The 18,300-nt window shown below is 43.4% G+C and overlaps 1 protein-coding gene across 2 annotated transcripts in view; it reads left to right on the top strand.

Annotated features, from left to right (window-relative positions):
• Window positions 1-18,300, top strand: part of SSBP4 (single stranded DNA binding protein 4) — a 398,281-nt gene that overhangs the window by 166,312 nt on the left and 213,669 nt on the right. For both annotated transcript variants that reach the window (XM_066604633.1, XM_066604632.1), the window contains exon 4: window positions 10,909-10,993. In XM_066604633.1, the coding sequence (XP_066460730.1) occupies window positions 10,909-10,993 (85 nt within the window). The remainder of the gene's footprint in view (window positions 1-10,908; window positions 10,994-18,300) is intronic.

The following is an 18,300-nucleotide window of genomic DNA, read 5'->3' as shown; positions in this document are numbered from 1 at the left end:
GAATGTGGACACTACAAACAGTGGTGAGATGCAGGGGTGATGGTCAGCGGTCGTGGCCCTATGATACATTAAAAAAAAAACCTTAAAGGAGATGTCTGCTTTACAATACCTATTTTTAACCCTTTCCCTCCAAATGACATGTATGTCCTTCAGGTGGTGGGCTTTGCATGGAATAGGCTTGGTAGCCAATTTAGCTCCATAGATCGCTGGTGTAAGCTGACTCTGACAGTTGACACCAACCCTCAACAGACTTGATCAACGCTCACGCCGATCGTGGCTGTTAACCCTTTATTGCCATTGTTAATCCTGAAAGTGTCATTTAAATGCCCCTATCAGCATTCGGCGGTCAACAATGGTCCACTCTCAATGAGATTACGGCTGCCATTTAGTCATCATGGCAGTTCAGGCCCTTCTGTAGGCCCCCAGAGCTGGCATGAACTGTCAGGACATAACTGTGGCACCTCTTGGTAAATTGCCTGTCAAAATACAGTATAATGCAATATTATGGTATTGCATTATACTGTATGAGCGGTTAAATGATTGAAAGTTCAATTCTCCTTTAAGGAACTTAAAAAAAGAAACATAAATGAAAAAAAGGTTTATTTAATTATCGTAAAAACCAAAGGATATTTAAAATTAAAACGTTAAAAAAAAACCTTCCTTATATTTAAAATAAAGGATCAAAACAAAATAAAATAGAAAATCATGTTTGGTATTGCAGCGTCCATAAAAGTTTGATCTATCAAAGTAACGCGTTATTTATTCTGAATGGTGAACATCGGCAGAAAAAAGAGATACAAAATGCCAGAATGTGATCACCCTGTCTCTAAAGAAGAAAAATGTCATAAAAAACTATCAAAAAGTCATACACACTGCAAAATGGTTCCAGTAGAAACCACAGGTGATCTGCAAAAAAACAAGCCCCACACAGTTAAAGAAAAAGGTTATTGTGGTCAGAAGATGGGGACAGATATATATATCTATATATATAAAGCTGAAAGCCCTCACTGACTCACTGACTGACTGACTGACTGACTGACTCACTGACTGACTGACTCACTGACTCACTGACTGACTGACTCACTGACTCACTGACTCACTGACTCACTGACTCACTGACTGACTCGCCAAAAGTTCTCCAACTTCCCGATATCGTAGAAACATGAATTTTGACACGAGCATAGATTATCTCCAAAATAGGAAAAGTAATTGGGTCTCAACTCGATTACTCAATTCTAGCGCAAAAGAATTGGCGTCGAAATTTTACGTACATAATCTAAATCTGTCACTTCCCAATGCCTTAGAAACTTAAAATTTGGCACGGGCATTGATTATGACATAAATAGGAAAAGCTAATGGGTCCCAACTCGATTATTCAATTCTATGCGCAAAAGAATTAGCGTCCAAATTTTACGTATGGAATCTAATTTTCTCACTTTCCGGTGTCATAGAAACAGGAAATTTGGCACGAGCATTGATTATGTCATAAATAGGAAAAGCTAATGGATCCCAACTCCATTATTCCATTTTTATGCGCCAAAGAATTAGCGTCCAAATTTTACGTGCGGAATGTAATTTTTTCACTTTCCGGTGTCATAGAAACGTGAAATTTGGCACGAGCATTGATCATGTCATATATAGGAAAAGCTAATGAGTCCCAACTCCATTATTCAATTCTATGCGCAAAAGAATTAGCGTCCAAATTTTACGTACGGAATGTAATTTTTTCACTTTCCGGTGTCATAGAAACGGGAAATTTGGCACGAGCATTGATTATGTCATACATAGGAAAAGCTAATGGGTCCCAACCCCATTATTCAATTATATATTATTATATATATTATAATTTTTTCTTTTAATGATCTTTTATTCTTTAGAAGTAGTACAGCAAAGAAAAAAAAGGTTTGGTATCTCCATGATCCTACCAACCCGCAGAATAAACTTACCATGTCAGTGTGTATGTTGTAGAAGCAGTACTCTCCCCCAAAAATGGCAAAGTTGCTTTTTCCCCATTTCACTCCACTTAAAAATTTCTAAAAGTTTCTCAGTACATTATATGGTACATTACATACAACTTGTCCTGCAGAAAAGAAGTCCCCGGTACATCGTCCGAAAAATAAGAGAGATGATTTTTTCAAAGTTTGGAGGAGAAACCAAAAATGTTTTTTAAAAAGGCTGCGTAATATAGAATCTAAGGGATTAACTACTGTACTATGATAGTAGGAGTTAATAGAGAGTGGTCAGTCATTCAGGACATCTATCAATTAGCCAGACCAGAAAGTGGCCAGAAAAATCATTTGTCTTTCTTGCTGGCGGACACGGCAAGTCTGTGCATTATACATACAGCCCATCAATTTCCATGAGCACCTTCAAATGCTTAAGTTCTCTGATTATAGCGCTGCATGGAGATTGAAGACTCGCTGTCAGCTTTTCCTGGGGGACTGCTGTAAAAAAAATGTATTGTCAGAAAAGACAACCACTTGTCCAAAAGTGAACCAAAAGTGTTCTCTTCTTAAAGGGGTTTTCCAGTGAAATACTATTGATGACCTAACATCAGGATAGATCATCAATAGTCTATTGTCTGAGATCCAAGACTCGGAAGACAAACTGATCAGCTAAGCGGGCGCGGAGCAGAAGCCGCTGCACTGACCTCCATGTAGCAGATGACGCTGGTAACTGCAGGCACAGCTCTCATTGAAATCACTGGGGGTCATGCCTGCAGTTACAAACACCGGCCACTAGGCGGAGGTCAGCGCGGAGGCTTCTACTCCAACCTCTGTGTATATGGAACGGAAGTCTCCGCACAAACCTCCTATGTAGTGGCCAGCACCAAGATGTACAACTATCAGCCAAATTGAATTGGGACCCATAGGTACTGCTAATAGTTGAGGGACCCAGAGGTGGAACTCCAACCTGTTGGACATTTTCTACATTTATCTGAGATGGGAATACCTCCTTTATAGATACTTGTTGGGATCCTTACACTTTCCAGAGATCTATAGAAAAAAATAGTATAGCTAAAAATATAAATTAGAGAGCCTTGAAATCTGTGAAACCTTATAGGAATAGTCTTTATATAGAGTAGGCCTGGACAGGAAACACTTCCGATTTGTTAGAATGCGTTGATCCTGTTATGGAATTCAATGTTCCGTCAATATGCTGTGAGGCTCCAAATCAGAGGTGGTTATGGCGGCCGCCGTGAGAAAGCAATGAAACACAGAGATCAGGCCTGTGTCTAGAAGCAATCTGTGTTTATTCTGTACATTTCTTATACAAAAAATAGAAGGAGTATCAGTAGGCGTATCAGTGCAAAGGCTAGTGTTACAAAGTTCAATCTGTTATACTGAGGTCAAAGTACTAAGGTGGTGAATAATTGCGTTTTCTCAATAAATATGGCTTCTTTTGTTGGAATGTAGACTGACTGTCTAGTACCTTGATTCTTTATCACAATCTACATTTTAATCACATGCCCTAGACAGCAGTTAATGATCGAAGCATTCCATTATCCTTTGATCATTGTAACGAGATTAACAAGATCTTGGAGACATGATGGACATTTAAGATTACACCTCTACTTAATGTAATTAAGTACTAACCTAAATGTACAAGCATTTATCAGAGCTTTTCATAGGACACAGAATAGAGTGTACAATTTAGACCTAAAGCCTCCGGAAACGTGTATCAAAGATACATACATATATAAATTAATATGTTCATAACCCTCACAATCCGTAGTCTATAAAAATATGTCTTGCATGCGTGCTTCACAGGGATCCCTTGTTTTCTTTAGTTTTACGGTTTGTTTGGTAGCAGATCAGAACATTATAACATTTGACAGCATTGGAATATGAGTGGTAAGACTTGTTATTGGTCTATAATAGTGAGAATGAGTGAAGCTTCGTGGCTGGGAAGGTCAACCACTAATATTAGATAAAGGAAGTAGTTATTGAAACCCATAGGCTAAGCATACGTGGAGCAATTTTCCATCCAGTGCAACCAGAGAGATGACACTTGGTCCTGATTATCCCTAATTATCTAAAGTCATTGAGTACAGGAAATAGTCTTTTCCTTGCGATTTGGCCAGTTGTTCATGAGGCCACTTTCTCAGCAGGAAGACTTTAGATCTACGTTGCCAATTTACGTAACATTAGTCAACTCAAGATCTCACAGGAAACTTTCTTTTTCAACATGCTCATAAATAATTAGGATACAACCTATGTGCTCAAGTATGAAAGGATCAAGGTGATGAAAAAGATCAATACTCACTCCAGAGGGGGAGATTCACCTTGTGTAGAAACTGCAGGCTGAACCTCCACCCTTGATGTCCCAAGGTAACTCCTTAAAAATCCCTAGGTAGCTCCTCGAATGAATCCCCGTCCTCTCAAAAGGTAGGTGATCTTTTATTGTTCAATATTGGTGAAGGTAAAATACCACATGCAAGTGGTCAAAGAAGCTGTGCAGCGCGTTTCGGACAGCTGGGGGCCCTTTTCAAGCATACTACTGGTATAAACCTAGCGGTGAAAATAGTGTAAACATCTACTAACCGGGGGCATGGCATCCCGCGGTGCTCTGGCGCCTAGTTGTGACGCATTAGGGATAGACGCGCGTCACCTCACCGGCAGCCGTGCATTCCATTGAATGATGCGATGACGTCATTCCGCAGCCCCCTTTACTGTTTTTTTTTTTAAGAAGCTTCATTGATACCACAAATAAGTGAGTATTGATCTTTTTCATTACCTTGTTCCTTTCATACTTGAGCACATAAGTTGCATCCTAATTATCTCTTACCCCCATTATTATATATTCTGGGGGACCATATATCTTCTTCACATATACTGCTCTCCATCATGGAGAAATCGTATGAGGATCTAAGAAGAGTTGAGATTTCTTCAAGGCGCTGTCCCCACTACATACAACAAGTACATTTGGCCTTTAAAGGGGTTGTCCCGCGAAAGCAAGTGGGTCTATACACTTCTGTATGGCTATATTAATGCACTTTGTAATGTACATTGTGCATTAATTATGAGCCATACAGAAGTTATCAGAAGTTATTCACTTACCTGCTCCGTTGCTGGCGTCCTCGTCTCCATGGTGCCGTCTAATTTTCAGCGTCTAATCGCCCGATTAGACGCGCTTGCGCAGTCCGGTCTTCTGCTTTTCTCAATGGGGCCGCTCGTGCCGGAGAGTGGCTCCGTGTAGCTCCGCCCCGTCACGTGCCGATTCCAGCCAATCAGGAGGCTGGAATCGGCAATGGACCGCACAGAAGAGCTGCGGTCCACCGAGGGAGAAGATCCCGGCGGCCATCTTCAACCGGTAAGTAAGAAGTCACCGGAGCGCGGAGATTCAGGTAAGCGCTGTGCGGATTTTTTTTTAGGTCCCTGCATCGGGTTTGTCTCGCGCCGAACGGGGGGGCTGTTGAAAAAAAAAAAAACCCTTTTCGGCGCGGGACAACCCCTTTAAGTAGATTAATTTTTGGTTGAATCTGATGAAAACTTCTTTTGTAACTGCTTAGCCATGATCGTTAATGGATTCATATATCGCATGCCCAACCACTGATAGGATCCTCCTATGGGCCGACACGTATAATTCATTTACTAGTAGTACAGCCCTCAGTCTTTCATATAATAGTTAATATTTTCTATTACAGAGACAATCATACATTTAATTAATGGAACTCGCCTTTCACAAATCTTGTCTGAGAAGAATATTGGAAGTAGACTTTCCCTGACTTACATCTCCAGCCCATGTAACACATAGCTCTTATGATGTGCACCATGGAAGGATTAGAACTGGATTTACACTTTTTTTGCGGCTACAAATATATTAGTTTTTTTTAACTGGTTCCTCAAAAAAAGAGAAAATCTCCAGGTCTAACATATTTGTAGGCAATGAGCCTGGAACTAGGAACCAGCAAAATACAGAACAGTCTTGGCCAAATCCCGCGGATTCAGTATGTCTTGGAAGAGCCTCGTGCGGTTTGGAAGCTTTGCGGTGTCCTACGTTAAGCTCTGAGTGGTATTGTGGGGTTATTTTACTAACCTGACTGATTTCCTCAATTTACCAGAAAACCTTTATTTTGTCCTTACAGATTTGATCAGAGATATTTCACAGTCTGATGTGATAAGTTGTTACATTTTAATATCCATTCATCCCAATATGTAAGGTCAAACATGTTCTACTGGCGCACAATTGTATGGTGCACGACAGCGTATGTCACACACGCTGTAACGCACAGTCCGGCGTGCGTATATACGTGCCCATAGAGAACAATGGGCTCTATCTTCCGCATATACATGGCAAAATAGAACGTGCTGCATTATTTTTTGCACTCGCTTACTACGCATTTCCGACACGTTGGAATGTAATATATTGTAATTGATTGCCTGCGAGTTACTGTGTATCACATGGGTGTACAAGCCCGCGTAATATATGGGATTCATACGCCCGTGTGAGCCCAACCGTAAAAACATATATTTAAGGAGTTACTACATTTTTAATTATTTTAATAAGTAATAGAAGTAAGTGAAGACATTTTGTAATATACCTTATAAGAGAAAAAATGCTTCTAATTCTCAGCCACTTCTTATCACTCAGGCCTTAGTCAGACGGGCGTTTTTAGCCGCGATTTGCGCATGCGTCCGGCGATTTTTTTAAAACCATTGCTTTGCAATGGTATCGGACACATGAGCGCTTTTTATGCGCTCGTCCGATAAATTATAGAACAAAAAAATCGCAGATCGCACCTATCTGCGATCTGCGATTCCTGTTCTCTTCTCTATATGCGCTCAATGGGGCCGGCGGCAGCAGCGCCGACCCCATTGAGAACATATAGAAGACAAATCATTCTTCTCTGCCACAGCTGTAACAGCTGTGGCAGAGAAGAACGATGTTTGCCCATTGAATTCAATGGAGCCGGCAATACAGCCGCTCCATTGAAAGCAATGGGCTGCCGGCGTGCGCGGGGTGAATTGTCGGGAAGGGGTTAAATATATAAGCCCTTCCCTGCAATTCATCCTAAAATGTGTTAAAATAAAAAAAAAATTGTATACTCACCTTTCCGCTGCAGCCGGAGTCCAGCCGCGGCCGCTGTCAGTTCTCCTGAACTGCTTCTTGGCACTATTCAGCCGGCAGGGCTTTAAAATCCCCGCCTGCTGAATGATCTGCCTCTGATTGGTCACAGCCCTGACCAATCAGAGGCTGAAAACACTCACACACCCATTCATGAATTCATGAATGGGTGAGTGACTGCTGCCTCTCAGCGCTGAGCCAATCAGGGGCAGGTCTGACTCACATCCATTCATGAATTCATGAATGGGTGTGAGTGAGGCATGCCTCTGATTGGCTCAGCGCTGAGACAATCAGGGGGCAGGTCTGACTCACACCCCCTTCACACCCACTGCAGGACGGCCGCACGGAGCTCCGGCTGCCGGGAGAAGGTGAGTATACAATTTTTTTTTATTTTAACACATTTTAGGATGCATTGCAGGGAAGGGCTTATATATTTAAGCCCTTACCGACAATTCATCCCGGGCTCGCCCGCAGCGCATTGCTTTAAATGGAGCCGGCTCTATTGCCGTCTCCATTGAATGCAATGCGCTGGACAGCTCCGGCCCGTTTCTAATGAAACGCGGCTAGCAGCAGATTTTCGGGCGATTTGCGGGCGACTTGCGCGCACCGGTCACGCGATTTGCGGATGCGCATCCGTCATGCGATCCGCAAATCGCGCGAAAAAACGCCCATCTGACTAAGGCCTAAGTCTGAATGCGCTGATAAAATCCCAGAGAGATCAGATTACAGCAGCAGCCCATAGATGTCTAAGGGGAGATGAGGAGGAAAGAGCTGATAGAGGAAGGCGGCTGCAGCATCTACTGAGTGTCTGTACTAGAATCTGCGACTTCTTACTCTTAGAGATGAGTGAGCATACTCGATATGGCGATATACTCGAGAGAGCATCGCCTGTTTCGAGTACCTGCTGGCTCTTCCCTGAAGATTCGGGGGGACCGCAGGGGTGAGCGGGGGTTGCAGAGGGGATCGAGAGGGAGAGGGGGATCTCTCGTACTCTCCCCCCATGCCGCCCCCGACCCCCGCGGCCCCCCTGAATTTTTAGGGACGAGCCAGCAGATACTCGAAACAGGCAATGCTCTCTCGAGTATATCGCCTTACCGAGTATGCTCGCACATCTCTACTTACTATCCCTTTGAGCTCAGTGATTCGAAATGCACATCGCTGAAAAAAAATTGTTGCTTTCTAAATGCATATTTGCATTGTAATTTCTCAGGCCGAAGTGTTTTATCTCATCCAGCGGCTGGATTCACAGCTATACTGCTCAGTACTGCTGTACAGTGTCCTCCAAGCTGCTGCTACTTCTGAGATATAGAAGAGACCAGCTCCTCTATGTGTGCAGACCTTATAGCAGCTAGTTTACACCCACTAATTTAGGGAAAACTGAGAATTAGGTCTCATTTATGTGGGCATATTTGTATGCTGGTAGACAGCATAGCTCCCATTAATTTGCATTAGGGTATTCAGACCTACATTCTCACATGCGTAAATAAAAGCATGTCCCATTTTGGTCCATATTACGGACTGAAGTTGCCCATTAAATTTAATGGGATTGCATAAATACCCATTAAATACGCTTGGTATATATGTATATACTGTGTATTTCTAAATGAAAGCAGGAGAAACTATGGGATCTTCTAGTACTGAACAGCTGCTGCTTACAGTGAATGGAGAGGGGTGGGGGAGAGCGGGGAGAGAACTCTCCTCCAGCCACCCCGCCTCCCTGCTGGCCACGCTGTAGGCCATCCATCGATACTCGCTTCTATGTAACAGCAAAGGAGCGAATATACACGGGGACCAGCGTTCCATGTAAAAGGGCTTTAACGCCTTATGTACATGGCCGTAACGGGCTCTGCAAGCGGAATACCGCAGTGGAGTCTGTCACGGCGTCCCCCCAAAGACCCCATACTCACCTCCAGATCCCCTGCGTAGCTCCCGCATGACACTGCTGGCACGCATGCGCAGTACAGCGCATGACCCACCGGCAGCGTCATGTGATGCATCGGCGGTGTCACATGTTGCGCCGGCAGCGTCACATGACACGGCCGGCAGTGGGCGCGGTGGGTATTAACGCTATACTTCTGCTGTGCTACAGCTGAAGTATAGTGTGACAGGCGGCTTCCATTGACTACAATGGAAGCCCTCCGCGCATATCCCTGCGGCAAATAGGACATGCTGTGGGTAATTTAATGCTGCGGAATTCCGCAGCATGTACATTGAGCTATTAGGTTCAATAGAACCTAATAGCTGCAGTGAAACGCCGCGGATTTCCATTTTACGCGGCAGAAATCCACCTGTGGGCATTAGGCCTAAGCCTGGATTTTTGCATTGATTACTAATAAAGTTTGATATGATTGTTATCCAAGTCACAACTATAGACAAACACAATCTGGCCAAACTAATAATACGCCAACAGTTGTACCATTCATGTCTGTTATTAAGCAGATCGAATAAACATTCACCGTGCAGTTTGTAGAGTCTTCTATCAGGCTATTGTGTTACAATTGGTTCCCACTTCCTTAAAGGGGTTGTCCCCCCGTTCGGCGCGAGACAAACCCGATGCATGTGTTTAAAAAAAACAAACGGATAGTACTTACCCGAATCCCCGCGCTCCGGTGACTTCTTACTTACCTTGTGAAGATGGCCACCGGTATCTTCACCCTCGGTGGACCGCAGGTCTTCTGTGCGGTCCATTGCCGATTCCAGTCTCCTGATTGGCTGGAATCGGCACACGTGATGGGGCGGAGCTACGAGGAGCCGCTCTCCGGCACGAGCGGCCCCATTCAGAAGAAAGAAGACCGGACTGCGCAAGCGCGTCTAATCGGGCGATTAGACGCTGAAAATTAGACGGCACCATGGAGACGAGGACGCTAGCAACGGAACAGGTAAGTGAATAACTTCTGTATGGCTCATAATTAATGCACAATGTACATTACAAAGTGCATTAATATGGCCATACAGAAGTGTATACCCCCACTTTGTTTCGCGGGACAACCCCTTTAAGGATTGCCCTTTGTATACCAGGAGTGACCTTAACAGGACATCCACCCCTAGGGAGTACCAAGAGTTCTACTTTTTCTGCATTTGTAGATAATTTATCTAAACATAGCTTAAATGTTAAATCTCCAGGTCTTTACGGATTTTTACAGCTTTGTGTGTCTCTATAACATATTTTATGAGGTTTTTGGAAAGCTGTTTACATGGAGACGTGGTTCACACTGACCCATCCTTCTTCAGAAGTACAAATCTATTAATAACCAGACTTTGTGTGTCTTTATTTAATGGACAAAGCTCCTGTGAAATCAACACTTCCCGTCCCCTAAACTGAAACACATTTTGTCAATTAGTTCCTGGGGAAGTTACTAACACAGAGGTTCACATACTTGTTGTTCTTATGCTGTGGATGATTACTTAATTTGCTTAATACATGATATGAATGGTATCATTGTTTGTGTGTTATAAGCTCACTTAGATTTTGCTTCTCTATCATTCTGACTTAGATGACAATCAGACTAATTGTGTTAATGCAGAAAGCCAGGTAGTTCCAAAGGTCTCATTTACTTTTTTTTGCCACTGTAGATGCCCCTGTTTCCATTCAAACAGTCTCGGGATTCTTGAGTGGAGCAAACAATGCCTGCATTGCCAGAGTCCCATGCATTTTGTGAAGCCCTGCTTGGTGATAGTCGATCCTGACTGTCATTCTACCGGAATGTTTCGTGGGTTTACGAATTATTAGCATATCATTTTACCAATGTAACATGTTAAAGAGGCCTATGGGCTTCAGCCATCTTTTTTTGAGTTTGGTCATCAGTTAACTGACTTCTTTTTCTCATTGCTATCCTGCAGCGTATTTTGGGATTTGTACTGTGCAGCACCTGACAGACGGGAGACCTGTGAACACTCCAGTGAAGCCAAGGCGTTCCACGACTATGTAAGTTAACAGCTTACTACCTTAAAATGGATTTTTGGTTATTTGAGAGTCATCCATATGGTTTGCTTTGCCCTATAATATGATGAATGATGGATGATTAAGAAGTATACCGCTTTGTGATGTGGGTAGTGTACACTATGCACAGATGCAATTTGCTTATATATGGAATTCACAATGGTGACATTAATTAAAGGGTTAAGTGAAATATGTACAAAATTATGTCTATTCCTTTTTTTTTTTTTCCTCCTTGATTCGCTAGAATGTAACACACGTTTCTTTTGGTATTTTCACCCAATTTAACCACATTTTACTGATCTTTTATGAGACTCTGGCTGAACATAGAAAAACAGCTGGAATGGCTTAAGAAAGAAAAAAACCAGCAATATGAGCCAAGGAAAGCCTGTTGCGTGCAGCTATTGTACTTGGCTGTGGCACATTTGTGTATGATTCAGACCGAACATATATTCTAGTGGGCAGGCTGTGGGCTCTCTGTTTAATTGGAACCTCAGTGGTTCAGGAAATACATTCCCTATGGAAGCTTGGTTAAAAATTCAGCAGTCCACATCTATGTATTGAGTTAACTCTTCCTGTACTGGAAACCTGTGCAAAGATCTGTACACCAAAGGCGTTAGCAAACATTTACTACCCTTTATGGTGTCGGCTTTATTATGGCCACATCTAAAACAGTGATTTCATGTATATGATGTGATTTCCCTAAATAAGCCCTTTACTAATGACTAACATTATTAATAGCTCTAACATTGTAACTCATTGAATGATCCCTGTTTACAAGTCTAGGGTCCAGAGGATAAATTGATCCTAATGGGTCCCATTTCTGTGACCCCCCCCCCCCCCCACACACACACACACCCCTCCCTCGTGCTCCATTGTTATCATGGGGAAAACCTCTATCCAAGGGCTCGACTTCCCTGCAGTAGCAACTGCTTATTGCAGGGCATTCGTTAACATCATTATGCATCCATTGATTTCTATGGCTATCTGCAGTCTTCCAGAGGAGAGAGTGAGCAATACCCTTCTATCAGCTAACTTAGCGGCTCTATTAGGTCAAATGAAAAGGGTCAGCAGACAAGCCCTTCATAAGGTTTGGGAACCTCTTAGAGGATATACTGTAAGGGGAGATCCTGTCTACTTGGTCATAAGAGGAATGACTCGCTTAAGTACATCAAACTTCAGTGCAACTTTATTTGTTATATTACAAGATGCACAATCAGTAGACAATTGGATCCATTTCCATTTCCAAAATAAAGTGTAAAGTTTGTAAAGCATATACGTTGCTTTAGTTTGAGGTTGGAGCAGATGAGTTTGGGTGAAAATCTTCCCCAAATCTCTATTCGATGTTCTACCAACAGTCATCAGTCCAGGATGCGCCGTCCCGCTTTGCTGTGAACTCTTCTTCACACTTGATGTTCCTAAGTGTCGTTTTCAAACTTTTTTGCAAAGAACCTTTTGTTATGTACAGGAAAGAAAACCGTTAAACGCTGTCGCTCGCCGCTCCCTTCGCTTTCTCTATGATGGTGAGAGGCTTTTGGAATTTGGTTAATGTGCGCCAGTTGGAATGAATAATATATTAGACAAAAATTCTACTTCTAGTTATTTTCTTTCTAGAATGTGATGACTTAATTGATCAGCTGTGACAGAGTATCTCTAAAACCGAGACTTCATACATTCTGCTATTTACGAAGACATGCTATTACTTAAAGATGTTTGTTGAGGACGATTTTCCCATTAATATGGGCACAGGTTGTTACACAAATCCAATTTTTGTAACCAAGATTTCGATTTCAAAAGAGCAATTTCGGAAATGTATTTGGAGCTAAATTGCTGTTTTGTTGGACTAGAGATAAGGTGTGAAATGGGTGGGAACCTATTTTAGGAAAATGTAACTTTGACTATGTTTTCAAGAAGTTTCACGGACTAATTTAGCTTTTGGCTATGATACTGGCTGCTTCAGCCTTCTCCTCAGAATGATGGGTTTTCAGTGGAAATAGGTAGCAGATGACACAGTCTTAGAGGTCTTACGCTTTAATGTGTCACATTTCTATCACTGTACATGATCATGATCAGAGACCTTCATGTAACTGTTTCTACATAGAGCATTGCTATTTAATGTTTTATTCACCCCCTTCAGCTATATAGTTGACTTAAACTCACTGGTAAGACAAAGAAAGGCAAAGGAGAGTCCCACAGGCACATCCTGCACTTCTGGAGAGGAATTAGTCTTTCACACGAAATCACCAAGTCTGCAGATTCTAAGTATAGGGTTGGAATCAGTCAGCTACATATGTGGATGTTTTATCGTGGCAACTGACAGCAATGGCTGCGAAGCTTATCACCGGGATTCACTTCTTTTCAATCAGCAAATCTGCGCTTCATTTGTTTGGTGCTATATGGAAGTGATGGAATGTGTTTAGAATAAATGAAGCAAATAGATATAATGCAACACTGATCTGTCTGAAGTTATGGGAGAGAATCTATGAACCTTGGTTAGTGGCAGTTCCATAAAAGAGGGCCTTCCAGCGCTACTAAGGAGACTGTATTAGTAAATACTGCATGGAATAACCATTCTTGAGCACCACTTTGTTACAACTTTGAGTTCTGCCATTCATCTGGGTGCTATCATTCCTCCTTTCAGATGGGTGACTCTATGCAGGCTGATACTGTAAGGCCTAATGTCCACAGAATGTAGGGCATCCGCTGCGGATGTGATGCGGATATCCATGGATCATCTATAAAATGCTTAAAAATTATTTTTGACTGCTTACGAGTGATCGCGGATTGGGTTTTTTTTCTGCGTGGATGTACGCGGATGCACATTGAATCATCCGTGTGGAAAAAGTCCGCAACCCCACCTCCAAGCCTTTTCCCATCTCTCTAATGGCTTCTAACCTTTAAATCTGCGCAGATACTAAATAAATACAATAAAATCAAATCCGCAGACCTAAAATCATTTGCGGAAGCCCCATTCTTTTCTATGGGCGGTAATCCGCGCAGATTTCCATGGCTCAAATGCGCGTGGATTCTGCAAATAACATCCGCAGGTGGACATTGGGCTTAGTCCTGATAGACTGCCCGGGGACACCCCTGCTACAAACTAGATTTGTAACAATCAGTAGTCAGTTTACTCATACTTTTCCAGAAGGAGTAACAGGGAAACGGCCTAAAACACAGTTCTAGGAAAAGAATCGAAATATTAAAAACCAGCCACGTCAGGAGCGCTTCCTCAACATACAATATGATTTGGTTTTGGAACAACCACCAATGTCAAAAATGTTCTGTGTTGAAAACATAACTTTATGGAAAACTGGTAATTGGTTCTGAAACCTCCAAGATGTCGCCCAAATGTAATAGAAAATGAAGATGAAAGTAAACTAATCAGTTACCTAATAGAGATAAAGTAAGTCCTTCCAAGTAACAGTCACACCGAGCGGCTGGAAATCACTATATAGACAGGAGCTTCTTCAGGGTCTTGTACAGAACATGCATGTACCAGAAAACAGCATGGAGCCGCCCTCAGCCTGTCCCAAAGGAAGAGCAGTACCGGACGTGTAGTACCGCACTGTACAATAGAGAGGCGCTACTAGACACCCAGTCAGTGCTGGCACTGCAGTAATTCAGGGGTTCTCCCTGAGGAAAGGCCCGGCTGACTGGCTGGAGTTTCCAGAGAAGTGGCACAGATTTAGACCATCTGGAATATTATATGATGAGTTGTGATTGTTCTTAGCAAGAGAGACCAGGTAATCTTGCAGATATGATAATATGATATGTTGTAGATATGGTTTCAAGTTACAACAGACGGGGAAGACCATGGTATATTCCAAGGCCCGTGTAACTTCGGAAACGCTGTATAGTAGAAGTCTAAATAATGGATAAATATTTTTTTCAGTAAAACTAAGAGATCCATGTTGTCATTTGCTTGCTTTTTTAAATGATGCTTAATTGAGTTAAATTGAGAGAGTACGTTGGGTCGGGAGTCCTGAAGCCCTCATATTCCAAAACCTGAAGAAAAGACACGTCGGGACTGGGAGCATTCCCAAAAATCACCAGAGCTGAGCTGAAGACTTTCCTGATTAACCACCTCTGTCGCCTCTTTCGCCTGTCACCTCTGTTGCCTCTTTCACCTCTGTCGCCTCTGTCACCTCTATCGCTTCTTTCACCTCTGTCGCCTCTGTCACCTCTTTCGCCTCTTTCACTTCTGTCGCCTCTTTCACTTCTGTCGCCTCTTTCACTTCTGTCGCCTCTGTCACCTCTGTCGCTTCTTTCACCTCTGTCGCTTCTTTAACCTCTGTCACCTCTGTCGCCTCTGTCACCTTCATCGCCTTTGTCGCCTTTGTCACCTCTTTTGCCTCTGTCGGCTCTGTCGCCTCTTTCACCTCTGTCGCCTCTTTCACCTCTGTCGCCTCTTTCACCTCTGTCGCCTCTGTCACCTCTGTCGCCTCTTTCACCTCTGTCGCCTCTTTCACCTCTGTCGCCTCTGTCACCTCTTTCACCTCTGTCGCCTCTTTCACCTCTGTCGCCTCTGTCGCCTCTTTCACCTCTGTCACCTCTGTCACCCCTGTCGCCTCTGTCACTTCTCCATCAACAAATCCAGAATGACAGCAGATATGTGTGTAAACTAAGGCTGTTAACTGAGCAAGCCATTTCATGAACGGAGACCAGCAAGTCGTGTTGTCTGCTCACCTCTACGAGCAAGAGTAGCAAGAATGATCTCACACAACGGGTCACCTTCATTAAATGCATGAGATGCAGCCAGCAGTCAGCTCCCCTTATTCAGTATAGCTGGATTACATTAAAGACCGTGTGAGCTCGGTTCGGGGGTATTGCTGTGTATTACAGGCAGTGATCATCTTGCTGGGAGTACACAAGTGAACCACTGCCCGCCTGTGAAATATGTCATTGCCCTCTGGGAACATAGTGGCTGAAGGACCTGCACAGATTATGCTCTGATGGATCAGTCATGTGATTCGCTTTTTCTGTTTTTTTCAGAAAAGAGACATAGAAATAAAGGGATAATCTGAGATTAGAAAAGGTCTGCCATTCTTTCCAATACAACCCTGTTCTTGTATATGGGCTGTAAGTGGCATTGTAGTGTCATTTCAATGGGCCTGATCTGCAATATTTCAGTATCACACATTGCACATAGACAATAGTGACGCTGCCCCTTTCCAACCATGTAACATAGATGTATGGTAGCTATCAGTGCGGCGGTGTGCAGGGCGCCCTCCTGCATGCAGTGTCCAGATCTGTCTGAGTGCCGTCATCTGGATCTGAACCGCTCAGCTTCGTGGCGACACCGATGTTGTTAGTTACTATTAAGATTGGGCGTCATGTCATTTTTTCCTGGTTTCTGACAATTTTTCCCCAAATAAAACCTATAACTCTAATTTGTATCAGTTCAAATTCTAAATAACAAGAAAGCCCCATTTGACCTGCAACAATAAAAGAAAAGAAAAAATGGAGGCAGACCAAGGCCGCTCTCACAGGCGCTTTGTACTGCGATTAACACAGCGCTTTGAACGCCGCATTAATCACGCTATAAGGCTCCCATTGAAATCAATGGCGCTTCGCAGACATGCACTCGAACGTGACGCTGGGCCGCGATTTGTGAGCGAAGTCTGTTCTATATTTGTCCATTTAGCGCACCTCATCACCCATCATAATGAGGGGGTGCGCTAAAACATGCTGTTGGCAGCAGGGAGCTGCAGCCGAAAACGAAAGTAAAATCACAGCGAAGCGCTGTGTTCACGTACGAGAGCGGCCTAAGAAATTTTTAAAAAAATGGCCTCAATAATGCATTCCAAAGGGTAAAATCTTGCACTGGGCACTAAGGCCCAAAACAGCCGCAGTCATGGAAGGGTTAACCTCTGGATGGGCACCGGTTTCTAAGCAGTGTATGTAGTGCTATACACTTTACAGCACAGGGGGGCTTCTGCTACCAACTCTGTAGTTTGTGTCCTCCAAGGTGTTAGGGGCCCCACGGTTGGACTTTCCCTATGGGTCAGCTGACACATCGCGGATGTGCTGAAGGATTTCAACTGCGGATTTCACAACGCAAATCAACAACGATGCACAGTACAATGGAAGGGGCTTTGTCAAACCGCATTGTTAGGCAGAATGCACGCGGCCATAGCGGAATCCGACCCGGCACCAGGCCGGTGATAATTTCTCGTCTGTGATGTGGATGCGTTAGGCGATGACGCAGATTTGGTTTACTCATAGTCACATCAGCATTGGTTGTTCTTAATTCAGTAAGTATAACAAACCGGAAGGGTCCAGTATATAAACTGAAGCAACATCCTTTGTTACAATATCGAATGTAAAAATCTGCCCGATGAAGCCACTGTCCGTTGTCTTCAGAGAGTAGAGCCATGCCGTTATAATGAATAGATCAGCATCCTTTATTTATGGACGTCCATAAACTTGGATTTTGACCTCGCAGTGGAGCCTGAAACGGCTTTTATTGCTGGCACATCTGGCGGTGGCAGGGTTAATGCCATCAGTTGTGTACAGGATTTTCTAAGATTTTCCTCGCTCAAGAACTGGCCGCTGTCCCAGATGGAATGATTTCAGATGATGGAAAGATACAGAGTACTGTGTTTGTCCAAGACGATATTGCAAAACTGCGAGTACTTTGGGTACAGGTAACAAAGTGCATCTGGCCGGCACAAATGTTCCCGACCTTGAAATGCTCTTCAGGCAACTGACTGCCTGAATGTGACTTCCTTACAAATGCTACCTGAGATGGTATTACTGTATGTCTGCACACACAAATAACGGGTGTCTTCCCCAGCGCCAAAGGAGTAGTAGGAAGCCCCATGGATAACAACAAATCTATCGGCTGCATGTAATATGAGCTAGAATCACAGTGGGCCTAATGTCCGAAAAGTTCCCAGTAACCCACCAAATATCTCATGTGACATTCTTACATATTAATGGTAATCTAGGATTTCACCGTGCGCCTTCCTACAGACGCCGCTGTTTTGGCTTCCTCTAATTGCGATTAGTTTTAGTATATAACCAATAACCTGGAATTTCAGAGGACGATTTTGTCATAAAAATGGAATGACTTTGTAAACCGGCTGCGATCTTCTTAAGTTTAGCCAATGCATTTCTTCTCAGCTCCTGTGTTAAGTATCTGCTGTTGGAGAAGCGGCGGTGTAAAGCGGCGGCGCTGGGGTACGGCTGAGCTGCTTTCATTACAAGATGCTCACGCAAGCATTTGATTCCTAGAGAAACATCAGAGTAGAGCTAAAACAAAGTCGCCTGGAGCCACCCCTGCCGCCTGCTCT

Source organism: Eleutherodactylus coqui, chromosome 5 (assembly GCF_035609145.1).
Source record: "Eleutherodactylus coqui strain aEleCoq1 chromosome 5, aEleCoq1.hap1, whole genome shotgun sequence".
In the NCBI taxonomy this organism is placed as follows: Eukaryota; Metazoa; Chordata; class Amphibia; order Anura; family Eleutherodactylidae; genus Eleutherodactylus; species Eleutherodactylus coqui.
The sequence above is the reverse complement of the archived record's forward strand: the minus strand, read 5'-3'. Positions and strand labels throughout refer to the sequence as shown.